The sequence below is a fragment of the Oratosquilla oratoria genome, chromosome 41, assembly GCF_046742065.1.
Source record: "Oratosquilla oratoria isolate Oo_2021 chromosome 41, ASM4674206v1, whole genome shotgun sequence".
Taxonomy (NCBI): Eukaryota; Metazoa; Arthropoda; class Malacostraca; order Stomatopoda; family Squillidae; genus Oratosquilla; species Oratosquilla oratoria.
The window spans coordinates 1732318-1747500 of NC_134817.1; the positions used below are offsets into that span (position 1 = coordinate 1732318).

General features: G+C 41.1%; 1 protein-coding gene and 1 long non-coding RNA gene across 5 annotated transcripts in view; one reads left to right on the forward strand and one right to left on the reverse strand.

Moving 5' to 3' along the window:
* Positions 1–6112, forward strand: part of LOC143020891 (D-serine dehydratase-like) — a 33298-nt gene extending 27186 nt beyond the window's left edge. Inside the window, exons 8-10 of the mRNA XM_076177773.1 lie at positions 670–764; positions 2978–3083; positions 4535–6112. Coding sequence (XP_076033888.1) covers positions 670–764; positions 2978–3083; positions 4535–4624 — 291 coding nt within the window. The 3' untranslated portion in view covers positions 4625–6112. The remainder of the gene's footprint in view (positions 1–669; positions 765–2977; positions 3084–4534) is intronic.
* The window catches only part of LOC143020893 (uncharacterized), a 37313-nt gene that overhangs the window by 14538 nt on the left and 7592 nt on the right, over positions 1–15183 (reverse strand). The window lies entirely within an intron of this gene.

The following is a 15183-nucleotide window of genomic DNA, read 5'->3' on the forward strand; positions in this document are numbered from 1 at the left end:
CCATTCATTTATTTTAGCGATAAATATACGTTTTGTACATATCCTAGGAATGACTTAGATAGATAATTGGATTTCTAATTACATTCATATTAAAGGAAGAAATGTAAAAATAAACGTGTTATCATACATTCCCATACATTTATTCTAGCGATACACACTTCGCACATCTTCTAAGACTGACACAAATAGGTTAGGTCAGGTCAGGTCACGTGGACAGGTCACGTTTTTTATGTATTTGGGCAGGACACATGTTTGATTGGACAGGTGAGTGGAGCCTCCCGGAGGAACGCAGATCACGCGGTAGACTTCAAGCTGCACCTGGCTAGGCGACATATGGAGGTAAACCTGACGTTATAGTTGCACCAACAAAATATGGGTGCCTTCTCGTGGTTGTGGTGGTAATCACTCTCTCCTTTTCGTAAATTTGATCAAACTAGGTGGTAGTGATGATGGTGGTTGCTCATAATGAATAGGTTATGTATATGACGTCACAGCACATTGAGGTTCGAACTCGCCTCATGGCCATGGCCTTCAACGGTTTCAGGTGACAACCGTCAGGTTAATATTGATATACTGGTTTGTTGCGCGCATATCGTAATAATTGATAATGTTATTGTTGTTGGAATTGTTTATATTAGTGTGGCGTACAAACGATGATACTCTTTGCAGATGCTCATCGACTGTGGGTTCCTGGGTCTAAGTAAACAGGGCTGGGGATGTATGCGGACGGGCTATGGCGTCTTCCGTGGACATCCAAACCTCAAGTAAGTAAGCATATGTACGGTTGCCCCAAGGTCCATATAGTATATGGACCTTGGGTTGCCCAGGGCGTCCCACCTCCTCAGGCTGGGGACAGTGAAAGCTCGATCGAAATCTAGAATGTATGATGGAGAATACACTCGGTAAAAGGATACATTCCTTGAGATGAGAATAGAACGAGAGGGAAGCAGATTTGAACTCAAGTTCAAGGTAAAACGAATACTATAAGGTACGTTGAGCACCCCCCCCCCTCCGCGCACCTCCACCGTGACGTCATAGGAAATCCAGAGGGGGAGAGAGTGAGAGGTGGAAGAAAATGTAAACTTTAAAGAAAACCATCTATGTATGGTAAACTTTAAAATTACACTATGATGTTCACATAATACTGAAATTACTCAGTATCACTTTCTTATCCTCAAATTATCAGTATCTGAGATATGACTGCCAGAAAAGTTATAAAAATGTTTTCCATGCTTTCACATTAGGTGGATTATATTGATATGACGAGTTATTAGATGGGATGACATGTCAATTTATATGTTGATCAGGTAGATGAGGAAGATATTATACTGTTGATACACACCAACTAGCTGAATATAGTAGTAATAACACATAAAAGCATCATATGGTTTTTATTATATTACATTTTGGATTTGCGTGGGTTTCCATACCTCCTCAAGCGTGGATTTTGTATGTAGACCTTTATCTCCACCAAGCTCAGTTATGTTTTAACCGGATTCTTTAGTCTGTTTATTTGCAATTGAATGAAAATTTCAGGAAATGTTGCTAATAAATAGTTACTTTCAAAATGACGGCTGCATACATATCCAAATGACCAAGTATTGTGTGTGCCACATAATTCAATCCATTTCTTTCAAAGTTCTTTATCTTTGGGTAGTGAAAAGAAATGTATATTGTTATCACCTTTCAGTCTAACGGCATTGCACCTCTGCACTATATAAACTGTTGGCATTTTTATATGTTATTTGTCTGCCTTAGCTACCCCTTTAATCAGAAGATGGAGCTTTGCTCCATACACTGGTGTGTAAGTGACTGACAGCTCTCGACCCACGGAACCCTGGTCTCGATATTTGTGTTAATGTCATCATCTACCTGCGCAGTGGAGAGGTTTTCTGGCTATCCCTCACCCCCTTGCTAACTTACCTTATAGTATTCGTTTTACCATGCTCAAGTTAACCCTGTCTGTACCAGGTTATACCATATGTTTTCTTTGATTGAATGCCAGGTGATGCTATTTGTATATGCGTTATCCTTTCAGTATAAACATTATTGAATCCAGTTTGATTAAACACTCTTTTAATAACATTATGAACATAAGTTTAGGCTTATATAAACTTGATCATTTCATTGCAAAGAAATTTGTTGATTATATGTAGTAGCTCACGGTGTGTCCCCGCCATGATATGTTTTGGTGAAAAATTGTCTTGTGTGACCTCACATATTCTTGTCATGTCTACTACCTTTCTGTATATATGTTCCTACTCTTTGTCATTCTGTATTCCTCGAAAATGTCTGAATGGATGAAAACATTTGGATCATAGTGTCTTATTTCCCTGGGTTCACATATGGGCAGTTCCAGACCACCTAACTGTCGGGAGATTGCTGCAGTACATCTTTGTGGGTGGTTTCTTCATCTGGGTCCCACAGCTGGATAGTGACTCTTTTCTTGTGTCCTGTGAGAAATGGTCTTCAGCTGGAACAAGGTTTCTGTTTATCATAAACTAGATAGTTTCTGTTGCTGTTGTTGCATCAATATTCATTTTCCTCGGTCAGCATGATTTGTAGTGCATCATCAATGTAACAGCAAGATGTTCAAGGGCAATTAATATAAAAATACTTTATCCATCAACAAAAGAATAATGCTATTCTGTTAGAATGGTTATCACAGTTCTCTACTCACATATGTGGATCAAATGATCTGGCACCTAAGAAGACATGCCTCCTAGGTGGTACAGATATCTGGTCTGGCCCAAGAACTATAGCAAGAGGCTAGTTGCACAGATCCATGCATGAGTCATGGCCTTCTTGACCATCCCCTCTCTCCCTCCCTGTTATCCCTTTGTATCTTTCCAGCTTCCTGTATCCCACCTGGCCCTCCAACCTACCTCCTTTCTGTTGACAGAATGTTGTACATAGCAACAAAACCATAGGGAAAGGTTTAGTGCCGGTTGGTTGAAGTATTTTTTTTTTTACACAGGTTATGTGCAATGACCCAAGAAATTGGTTTTGTGGAACCTCTTGAGGGATCCTTGGACTTTGCTCAATTTCCCATAAACTCCCTGCTGCACATCCTGCCCTGGCATGTAAGTACTTTGTTGCCCTTGTCAGGAACTACATATTTTTCCCTTTCTCTTTTTGTGTATGTATATATATATACAATGATAGTGATGATGATAATAATGATTATAATGATAATAGGAATTATAATGATAATAATAATGATAATATATTGTATGTATATATGGTATACATACATACATATACCAAAGGCTTTTGAACATCAACTTGATTTTCATCAGGGCTTGTTTGCAGCCTATGTTAATCTCAAGAAGGGATTTGGTTCAGGGCATTATGGGTATTCCTGCAAGGATTATTGATCTGATGTCTGTCTTGTACTCTAGGGCAGAGAGTGCTATAGAGCTGTGTCTGACATCTTTCCTTTTAATTCAGACATGAGGCAGGAACTTGTCCTCATTCAGACATGTGTCAACACCTGCATTCACTGGGCACTGGGCAGATTTGGCAATTGGTGTCATTGCAGGCCATTCATTGGCAATAGTAAGGTCGGTGAAATTATTTTTGCTGAAGATGTCGTACTTCTTGCAAAGTTGTTGGCGGTCCTGATTGTAATCCTTGAATCACTACACAAAGAGATGAGATCGTTAGAATTCTTGGCCATTCAGACTTAGAGCAAGGTCTAGGCAAAGGCTTACAAGACGATGCAGGTCAATCTGTCAGCAAAAAAACTTTACATGCCTTTAGTGTTGTGTGTAATAGTGGTTAGTCATGTTAGGAGGTCTTCACAAGTTTGGCATAGCCCATAGTGTCATTGATCTCAACCAGAGTATAGTGTTGTCGACATTTATATAAAGAAGGACTAAAAAACAAATCTTCCAATCATTTGTGTTCCCTGTCTTGCTGTAAGATTGTGATACATGGACATTACGGTAAATGCTGACTTGAAGATGCCTCTGAATGTCCTCAGCATCAAGTGTCTTTAAAGAATCATGGTGGTATCATTGGTATGATGATCTACCAACATTCCATGAGACTCAGTCAAGGTCTGTTGCCAACAAAATTCATGAACATCATTCCCAGCTCTATGGGAATGTGGCACATTTCCCTGATGTTGATCCTAGTCACAGAATTATCTCCACAAGCAACAGCCTTCAGTGAAGGAGACGAAATGGAGCTAGGGATGCCCACAGAGCAACCTGACCATTCTTGGCAAGACCTCTGTGGAATGAGAGGGTTGGCTGCATGTGGAGTTGCTCGAAGAAATTGTGGCTTATGGCGATGGAGTGTGAATGGTGTTATGTGACAACCATCCTTGTATATTTCTAATTAATGATGAAGTGTCAAGGCATGTCTTGGCTCAGCCATTTAAAGGTCTTTGGTATATACATACCTTGTAATTGTTATCATTATTGTTATTGTTGTTATTATTTCCATCATTGCAGATATCTTCTTGTCCATATATCCATACATTAACATATTTATGCAATTAAAAGTTGATTTATCTTTACTTGAACAGTCCTGCGCCACGGCAGCCATGTACCCATACTACCATGTCGTTAATCAGGGTAAGGTTACGGCCACATGGAAGACGACACGCGGATGGTAGTACAGCTCAACACAGTAGATCCAGCTTAATCACCCAGCAGATCCCCAGTCACCTTAAGCAGCTGTAAGACCTTAGCTAACATGTACTGCTACTTCAGTTACTCAATTTAAAGATTAGACTACTAAGATGTTGCCTGCAAGGTGTTTTGTCTATACAGATTGACCTCTCATTAACGGACGTTAATTAGCTGTGTTTGTGGTGTTTTTGATGTGTTTTTGGTGCTGTTATTTAGTGCTGTGCAATCACTATGCCACCCGAAACCCACTCCAAATCAATGGATTATGCACATCAACAGACACCGTTACCCCCCTTTTAGTCCATTAATGAGAGGTCAATCTGTACATCTATATACTAAAACAAATCTTCCCCCTATAAGAGAAGTACCCAGCCAAGGCATACACCCACACCCCCACCCATCTCATATGCATCCAACACCCATTTGCTTCCCTTTTAACTTGGCTCCTTCTGTCCAAGTCAGAAACAATGCATCAAGACACAGCATATCCACAGCAGGGCCCAACAATCTAAACTGATTTACCTCCACTGTCTTGTTTGTATGATGACCCTCCCTCTTCATCCTCTTATGTGTAAATAGAGAAGATGAGGAGTCAATTTATCACCCATTCACAACCATTCTCCACTCACACCTATTTCTTGCCCACTCCCTTCCCTGCTCAACAGACATTCTCCTTTTACTCAAGGCCTCCTTCACCCCATCCGTCCATCTCATTCTAGGTCTTCCCCTCAAGTTCACTCCATCCACCTCTGCTCTCTCCCACACCTCTTCATTTGTCACACTATCCATTCTTGTTGCACCCAACATACATCTCAAACATTTAATCTCAAACAAATTTAGAATTCTCCTTTAAGCCTCCCTTACATTCCAAGTTTGTGCTCTAACCAGTGTTGTAGGCACAATCACCCTTTCATATAGTCTTTTCTTTTGTATCCGTCCCCTGATACCTATATCTCATGATACATACATACATACATATACCAAAGGCTTTTTCCCCCTACACGGGGGGTAGCCAAAAAGAAAAAGGCATAGAAACCACTCCCACCCATTCCATTTCCTATATATTCCACTCCCCTCCACCCTCCTTCCTCCCTCCCATTTTTAGCACCTCTCATGATATCTCATGATACTCTACAGTTTACTCTCCCCACCCCCACTTCTCCATTTCCTGCTACAAGTGACCCCAAACACTAAACTATTCCCCTCCTCCGCCAAATCACTTTTTCTACAGTATTTTGAGTCAAGTCAGCAACAAAATATTTCTTTATCAAACAGTTATGAAGTAGTAATGTGCATGCTAAGTCTAACAGGAATACTTTTTGGTCAAGGCCACAGTCAATCCTTGACCTTCCAGCTATATGGGATTCATAATATTAACTTTATGAAATGTCTTTATATCACAGATGTTTTTCAATACAATGTAGATGATTTTTCTAATAATCATTTTCTACTCTCGACATATGAAGTGTAAATGATTGACTGAAATAAAACTGGCTTTCAGTGTGGTACTCAAATTGTTACCATAACCTTGAATTCACTAACTGGTACACTAGACTTTGAAAAATGGCAGAGGCCAAACTACAATTAATTTTAATCTCACCAGGTGCGTGTGGGGGGAATGAAGTCACACTAATTGGAGTCTTTCCTAACGGGCTCCTTCCCCAACTTTATAAGCCGAATTCTTCCCCATCGTACTTTGTGTAACATCATGTTTGTCTCACCGTATCTTGACATGGTTGTCCATAGATTCAACGTGACATGATTATTGTTAGCACTATGCCAAAGAAAGTTAGGTCAGTGCAATCATTCCTAGATACCCTTAGGAAAATAACTCTAATATTGCGTAGTAGTTCACTTGATCAGTTATACCCCAGACAGTAGCCCACAGTGGCATGGTATTTGGGTAAGGACTCCCTATGTAATGGTGTTTAAGAAATAGCTTGCATTGTCATAAAGATGACTTTGCAACTGCATTGTACTCTTTCTGGTTATCAGCAGATAATGTTCCTCTGGTGAGAGAACCCCCACCCACCTCCACCCCTCAGAGGATTTAAACCTATTTCACCTTTGCCCCTGCCTTGTATGTCCAATTCAGTTAACGCCGTGTGATTTTTTTTCTTGGCTGAGGGAAGATGCCTTACTCCCAGAAGAGCTATCTCACTATCCCCAAGTGACTTGCAATCCAAATCATTATTTCTCCACAACCAAAAGTATTCGCGAGTGCCCAGCACCTTAAAGAAATCCTGTTCTTCCACATGGTAACATGAAGGCCCTCTGAGGTGGTGCGGAGATGCACCAGGCTCTGGATCATGATGATGAGGGTACTTCTCAGGATTCTGTATTTATTCTATGATTTGATTGAAGGACCCTAAGTCATGGAATGTAAACTCCTTATTCAAATCTACTATCTAAAAAGATGTGAGAAATAAACTGTTATATTGCCATTGAGTGTGAAAGTTGTAGGGTTCAATTTGCACATATATATATATTTTTTTTTAATGCTCAGATTCTACTTATGGATGTATGGTTTTCAAACATGAACCCTGGACACAGCCTCAGCATTCACCACTGTGGCTCCCAAAACCCATTTCCTTCACTGTCAACAATAGAAACTTTACAGTGTTTAATGTATGCTCCCTCTGCATACAACAAGAAGAGAGAGATTCATTGTAAGTCCAGTCTATGTGAAGGTGCTGACAGGATATGAAGATATGTGGCAGGGAGGTAGTTTTCTCTGAAACCCATCTTGAAGGACACCATATAACACTTTCACTGCTATTGATAGCATATATTTGTTCTGGTTTTCCTCAAATGATTTTATTCAGCTGAGGGAAACCCAATTGCATAGCAAAAAGGTTAAATTCAATTCTGCTACTTAGAGTTTGTGAACTTGTTCTGGCTGCCACCAATTGATTTTATTCAGGCTCCGTGTGCAGTGAAAGGATATTTGTATGACAAACACCACCATGACTAAGCCCAAACTGTCCCAATTTTAGGCACAACAAATGATATCATCATTTCATTCCCTGTCTGGCTAATTGCTGTGTCTAGAATTTTGGTCTGGTAAACACAAGGCCTTTCCCCCCCCCCTCTCTCTCTCTCTCTCTCTTTCTCTCTCTCTCTCTCTCTCTCTCTCTCTCTCTCTCTCTCTCTCTCTCTCTCTCTCTCTCTCTCTCTCTCTCTCTCTCTCTCTCAAATCGAGAACCCATTCTACAGCTAAATAGAATAGATTAACATCATAAAGATAAAATGTGTCAAGCACACCACCATGATATTATGGGCACATGACAGGTGATCCCATATCAGTTTCCCTGACTTACTCAATAATGTCAGCTGAGCTAGAGGTCATTCCAACAAAAAGAGGTGATCAGAGGATCTGACTGGATGGCTTCATGTACACTTAGAAGCATATTACCAAGTCAAAAGATGAAATCACCTGGAGTTGTACCAAGCGAGAAAGCACCATCCTGTGTACTGCTCATTTAAAGACCACCAGCCTTACCATCTCAAGACTGATTGGTGAGCACAACCAGGCGTGGATCCAGGAATGTTATTTGGGGGGGGGGGGCGAACCGATAAGCGATAACCGATACTTGAAACACACCGATATTTTAACCCCAAGAATAATGCTGTTGGCTTGGAGATTGGTCCAGAAACCTAAGTCTGTTTTGCTCGTAATTGTATGTAAAATCATATATAATTCACAAATATAATTCAAATCATAAATTCGCACTAAAAAGTGTTTATCCAAGGAAAATCAAACTCAAGATGAGTGTACCATATTTGGGGTATTGGGGGGTGCCCAGGCCCCCTGGGGCTCCCCCTTTGTATCCGCGCCTGAGCACAACCACCTTGCTGATACTGTGTTATGTTAAGTGGAGTTGGCTTGCCAGGTCATAAAGAGGAAGACTTCCTGCACCAATGACTGTACCAACCAGATCTTCACTTTCACTTTTGTGGCTGTACCTTAGGAGGTCAAGGCACATATGCCTGGACACACCAGCAAGCCTGTCTATCACCGTTCCTGGGATGCCCATCGCCCTAAAGATCTACAGTCTTATATATATAGTGTGATATATTTGGCATGCATTACACTATGATAACAAAGTGTGATACTTCAGCATGTGATTTTGTTATTTCCGAAGAAAGGAACAAAATTTATATACAAGAATGTATTTCTTTATCATTTATGTGAAAAGAAAAAAAAACAGAAGTTGTAGTTTATGTCTGGTGTCTGAGGTGTCCGTGACTGAAATGTCCGTATCCAAAAGGTCCTGCAGTCAAACAAACCAGCTCTAACGCAGAAGAGGCAAGGGTCTCAAATTTCTTCTCGGAGATCTATGGGAAGGCTAGAAGACGTCTGGCTTGTGAGTTTCCAGTCAGTAAATCTAGAGGTAACAAATAACATTATTATATTTATTTTCTGCATCCGACCTCGATAAGTGATGTTTTGTCCTTGTAACCAATCCTTTGTAATTATAAAAGAAAAACTCAATAATCTAAGTGCAAAATGGGTTTCCTCAGCTCAGTGGTAACACATTCATTAGTCTTCGCTGTCTAAGGCTGAAGAGTGGTAGAGCTCTTTTTGAACAGAAAAAGGATTTTCTGTTAACAAAATAATATATAACAGTTGCTTTCTCAACGGTAGTTTTTTCTTTCACATACAAGAATACAAATCTGCTGCACATGTGTGTGTTCAAAAAGATATCGCAAAGCTGAATAAAATCACGCACATTAATTTAAGTAGGAGAGGCACCACTGATGTTCATGAATGGAAAAGCCAAAGTGACATAACTGCAAACAAATGCCCAAATCTCAAAAGGGCAGAGGTCACCCTACTATGCATGTCGACTCCACAGACATAATCCATTACAGATCTTTTCCTCATTCATTTGAGGACAAGAGGCTCATCCAAAATTAAATGAAATTGCCTGGCGCTGGAGGCGGAACAAAACAAGGAATTTAACCAGTTGCCTGGAAAGGTGAGGACAAAAAAGGTCTTTAAGAGATGAATAAGATTGTTCGAGGGTGGATTAACAAAGACAAAATCATCATAAATCAAATTCGTGGAAAGGGTTTTGTCACGTCCTTAGCGTGAATAGAATCCTGTGGTTGTGCTCTGTCATGCCCTTGTGTGAATAAAGTCTCCTGTTTGTATTTTTAAGACACGATTTACATGAATATGATGTGTAGTATTTTGTATTGTATTTCATAACTATTAATGTATATTTTTTAAAATGTTAAGTATTGCGCAATACCCGCCTGTTGGGGCGCGCCTCAATACGTACTGTCAGATGACGTAACATAATTTGGTGGGAAAGTTCATTCTACTTTCCCATTGGTTGGGGATCTTTAAACTACCACTTTAAATACGTTTTGTCATCCCAGAAATGTAAGCTTCCATTCCTGGGGTATATATAAAGCGAAACAGAGAGACACACAGAGAAGAGAAGCAGAGGATTCAAAACGTGAAAAGAACAAAGAAGACAAGAAAAGAAGCAGACGCCCAGGGGCCATCTGAATCTACGTAAAAATTATTCTACATTTGTCGACTACAACTCCGCTAAACAAGTCTTCTGGACCACAACGGATGCCCATCTCCATGCGAAGTGTACAGCCTTTGTGTTTTCCCAAATTGTTTTGGACATCTCTAGACTGCTGCTGGACTGCGTGCGATTTGACAATCTGTTATTTCTCAACTACGAAATATCAACAAATATCTTACGTGTTCCCGACTACCAGAGGCTTCACCTACCAGAAGTTATCGTACATCAGTCTCACCTCAAACAACACATTTGTTCCCGAGACCGTTGGTGCAACCTTAGTAACCAGAATCAAGACTCATCTACACTATAGTCAAGACTTTGTTTCAACCACCTGTTCTTGCTATCTTTTTTAATTATATGTCCATTTATGTTGTATGTGTTATTTTATTCTTATAATGATATTTGATTTTAAGGTCCGAATTGCGCACGGCCTTAACTTTTTTTTTCCGTGTCGCGACTAGCCTGCCCCATAGGTGGTTCGTGACAGGTCTACATATCTTGCCCGCATGAATGAGGATAGACGTAGACGGAGAGGAAGGCTATGAAGACTGTGGACCAATGGAGTCGGGGCTGCATTTACGGGACAAGGTGGAAGAGGATATTTGAAGCAACTCAAAATTGAGAAGAATGGCGAGACATGTTAACGGACATGGGTCAAAATGTGGCTCAAAATCCAGCGGAATGAGGGTAAATATTAGCTTTTTGTGCCCTAAACACATGGTCAGGTGCCAAAGATTCTCCTCTTCCGGCCTAGGTCTTTGGGTGACTCAGCTCTTCTTCATCAGGGTCCTCCTTCCTTAGTTCATTGAGATCGCCTCGGGTCAAGGGCCGAGCGGAACTCCGACCATCTGATCGAGTGGACTGCCACCGCCCTTCAAAGCTTCCGCCACTTGCCTGTTCCCTTAGACCAGGGGTTCTCATTAGGGGTGAAATTCACCCCCAGGGGGGAATTTTGGGATTTCTGGGGGTTTGTGACCACAGTCAGCTTACGGGGTGAGGAAAGCAATTATAGGTTTTGGCCTATCTGGCCTGTCACCTGGGCTGGATTTATACTAATTTGGGGAAAATATATACTAATTTGGATAAAATAAAAGGGTTTTTAGTAATATATGAATATTATTTAGAATGCACCTTTTGAAACAGACAATCTTGGAAAGGAGGGGGGGAATGACATTCTGACAAATGGTGAAAGGGGTGAATGGGCCAAGTAAGGCTGAGAACCCCTGCCTTAGACTCTTGAGAAGTTGCTGGCCAGTGTGTTCTGAAGGAAGGCAATGTTGACAGCTAGGGCAGTCCCGATTCGTCACTCAGGCTATGGACCATGTTCAAAATTGTACTCTTGTTGCCTTGCACATTCGATCGCTCTCGCTGTTCCTAGGAAGAAGATTCTTACGAAGAACAAGAGAGTTGAATCGTCCGCTGACATAGATAAGAAAAAGGGTGAGAACTCTGGTCGCCTGGTTAGGTGGAAGCTGTCGTCTAGCCTTTCATTTGTCGAGCCCACTTGGCCGCGGGCTCAATACGCCGGTGGCGTCCTTTAGAAGAAGGCCGTATGCATCCCGGATGGAAGCGACTCTCAGGAGTGCCACGGACGGCTCATCAACAACATCCTTTCTTCGTCCCTGAAGGACCTTTAGGTATGCAAATGTGTGTGGGATGAAAGGTTATATACTATTCTCAGTATGTATGTTTGTATATATATATATATATATATATATATATATATATATATATATATATATATATATACAAACATACCAAGAGCTTTCTTCCCTCTTACCAGGGAGGTAGCCAAAGTCAAAAGGCTATATTCACTCCCATTTCATGTCCCTCCCATTCCACTCCCTTCCACCATTTTTTCTCTCATCTTAGCTCCTCATGGACGACAGGTCATCCCTGTATCCCACCCACTGCCCTGGGTTAAAAGCAATACAGCAAGACAGCACATTCACAGCAAGGCCGCTTCATTTAATCGGTGACCCACCCCACTCTCCATACCCTCATGCAGAAAAATAAAAGACGGAGAGAAATCCCTTCAGGTTGAGCCAGAATATCATTAACACATAACGACTCCCTAAACCCCCAATCATCCAACCCTTCCTTCCTTGCATCACAAGATCATCTACACACATTCTTTCTCCATTCGCCCCTATCTTCTGCCCTCTCCCTTCCTTGTTTAATAGACACCCAGCCCCTCCTGCTCATCGCCCCTTTCACTACATCCATCCATCTTATCCTCGGTCATCCCCTCATATTTACTCCATCCACCTCCGTCTTCCACACCTCTTGTATTAATCTTTCTTCACTCATTCTTTCTATGTGTCCAAACCATACCAACACTCTTTCATCAACCCTATCTGCCACTCCTTTTCCACCCCATCTCTCCTCCTCACCTCCTCATTTCTCACTCTATCCAACCTTGTAACCCCTACCATACTTCTCAGAGATTTCATCTCAAACACATTCAAACTTTTTCTCTTTGCCTCTCTTAAATTCCATGTCTCTGCCCCATACAGTGCTGTCGGCACAAAGGCATAATTACCCCTTAATCTCCTATTTGCATCCATTCCCAAATGTCTATCTCTCATGACGCTTCTTAATCTCTCAAGGCATTTACTCGCAATTTACAAATTACCCCCACCTCCACTCCCTTTCCTGACACATGTGACCCCAAGTACCTAAATCTATCCACTTCCTCCAGCCTCTCTCCTTTAAGACTTACAAATCGCTGCCATACTCTCTCCTTATACATCTCACCTTATTTGTACCCACATTTACATTCAACTTCATCTTATCGCATACCCTCCCAAATTCCGCAACTAAACCCATTATCCCCTTCTGACCTTGCCACAAGTGCAATGTCGTCAGCAAACAACAAATTGCTCACCTCCCACTTTTCTCCATTTTCTTTAACTATCTCCAGTCCCCGGCCCATTACCCTCGTATTTACCTCCTGTAAAACCTTTATCCATGTACACATTGAACAGCCATGGCGACATGACATATCCCTGATGAAGTCCACGTTTTACCTCCAACCACTCACTCTCTCCATTTCTAAATCTAACCTAGGCTCAGCTACTCTCATAAAGACTCTTGACTGCCCTTAACAGCTTTCCTCCGATCCCATATATCTACAAAATATCCCACAGTGCCTTCCTGTCTACCCTGTCATATACCTTTTCCGAATACATAACCCCCTCCCCCAAAAAGAAAAAATCCTAAAGATTTCTCACATATCTGTCTTACCACAAAAATCTGATCCTTTCAGTTAAAACCCTTCCATATGCCTTCCTAACTACATTCAACAAACTGATCCCTCTGAAATTACTACACCCACATTTGTCCTATTTTTCCTTGTAAATTGGAACTATACAGGTACTCGTCCAGTCCGCCGGTACTCTACCCTCCCTTAGACACACCTTAAACAATCTCACTAGCCAGACCACTATTACTGTATCTTCCTTCTTCAGAGACTCCACTTGATACCTGTCTAACCCAGATGCCTTACTTGCTCTCATCATTTTGAGTGTCATACACCTTATCTTATTTCTTCTCCATTTTCCTCACCCATTACTGTCGTTTTCTTAGCGCCTCCCACTACAACCACCACTCACTCCCTATCCTCTTCCATATTTTGCAGTTCCCTAGAATACTCTGCCCATCTCCTTACCGCCTCCTCAGTTATCATCTCTCCATCTCCATCAAATTTTGCAGCAGCTTGTGGCATTACCATTCATATGCTGGCACACTGAGGAGACCCAAATTCTTTAATGGACTCTCCACATATATGTATCGATTTGTTCAATGAATTATACGAACCAATTGTCCAAGCGCATACTGTAAAATATTTTAGGTAGACTTTGATATTTGAAGATATAGAGACGGAATTCTATGATCCATCCCATATACTCGTATTACAGTTAGCGAAATAGGTAAACACATATACACATAGAAGGGCCGATTTGTGGAGGAAGAAATCATATTCAAGGCCAGCAGATATAGAGACGAAACCCAATAAACACATCTCCAACCGTATATACTACAGCAGAACTAGGTAAATATTTGTAAATACACATACATATAGAAAGCCATTATGATCAGCTACTGTCAAGTAAATGATGTTCATTACAATTCGCTCTACCGTATAAATACTTTAAAGGTCTCTTCTCGCATGTAACTAAGTCTTAGTTGAAACAACGCTTGAGTCACATCCTGAGACCCGCTTCTATATTTTGCAACCGAGACCCCTTGGTGCGGTCAAGTGTGGCGAAGGATTGTCACAGGACTGCTCATCCTCCGGATGTGACGAGTTGTTTTCCCTTGAACTCAATGAACAAGAGGAAGAAAGAAGAACAAAACGAAGTATGAGTGATGAATAATTGGTGGGGTCAGAGGGCCTACGGCTTATAAGGAACGAGGTAGTAAACACACACACACATACATGTGTGTGTATTTACCTAGTTGTATTATACGCGCGTGCGCGTGTGTGTGTGCTTGTGTGATTCACCAAGGTCTTGGATCACGTGTGTGTATGTATGTATGTATGTATGTATGTATGTATACACACACACACACACACACACACACACACACACACACACACACACACACACACACACACATATACATATACATATACATATACATATACATATACATATACATATACATATGCATATACATATTGAGGTGTGAAGACAGAATGAGTGGTAAGGTGGTGAGTTTAAACGCCAAGAATCCGTTGAAGTTTTATTACTGACGTTTCGTCAGTAATCATCGGGACGGTTTTGTCAAGTTAGCGAGGGTAGCAAGCAGCTTATTTTCCACAAAGCTAGACGAAAGCGAAATGACAACATTGACCGGGGAGGAACGGGGTGAGCTGTGTGAATATATAAGTTGTCAATGTCTTACATGTGTACACTCTGAAGAAGTCCTAGTTGGATGAAACGTCAGTAATAAAACTTCAACGGATTCTTGGCGTTTAAACTCACTACCCT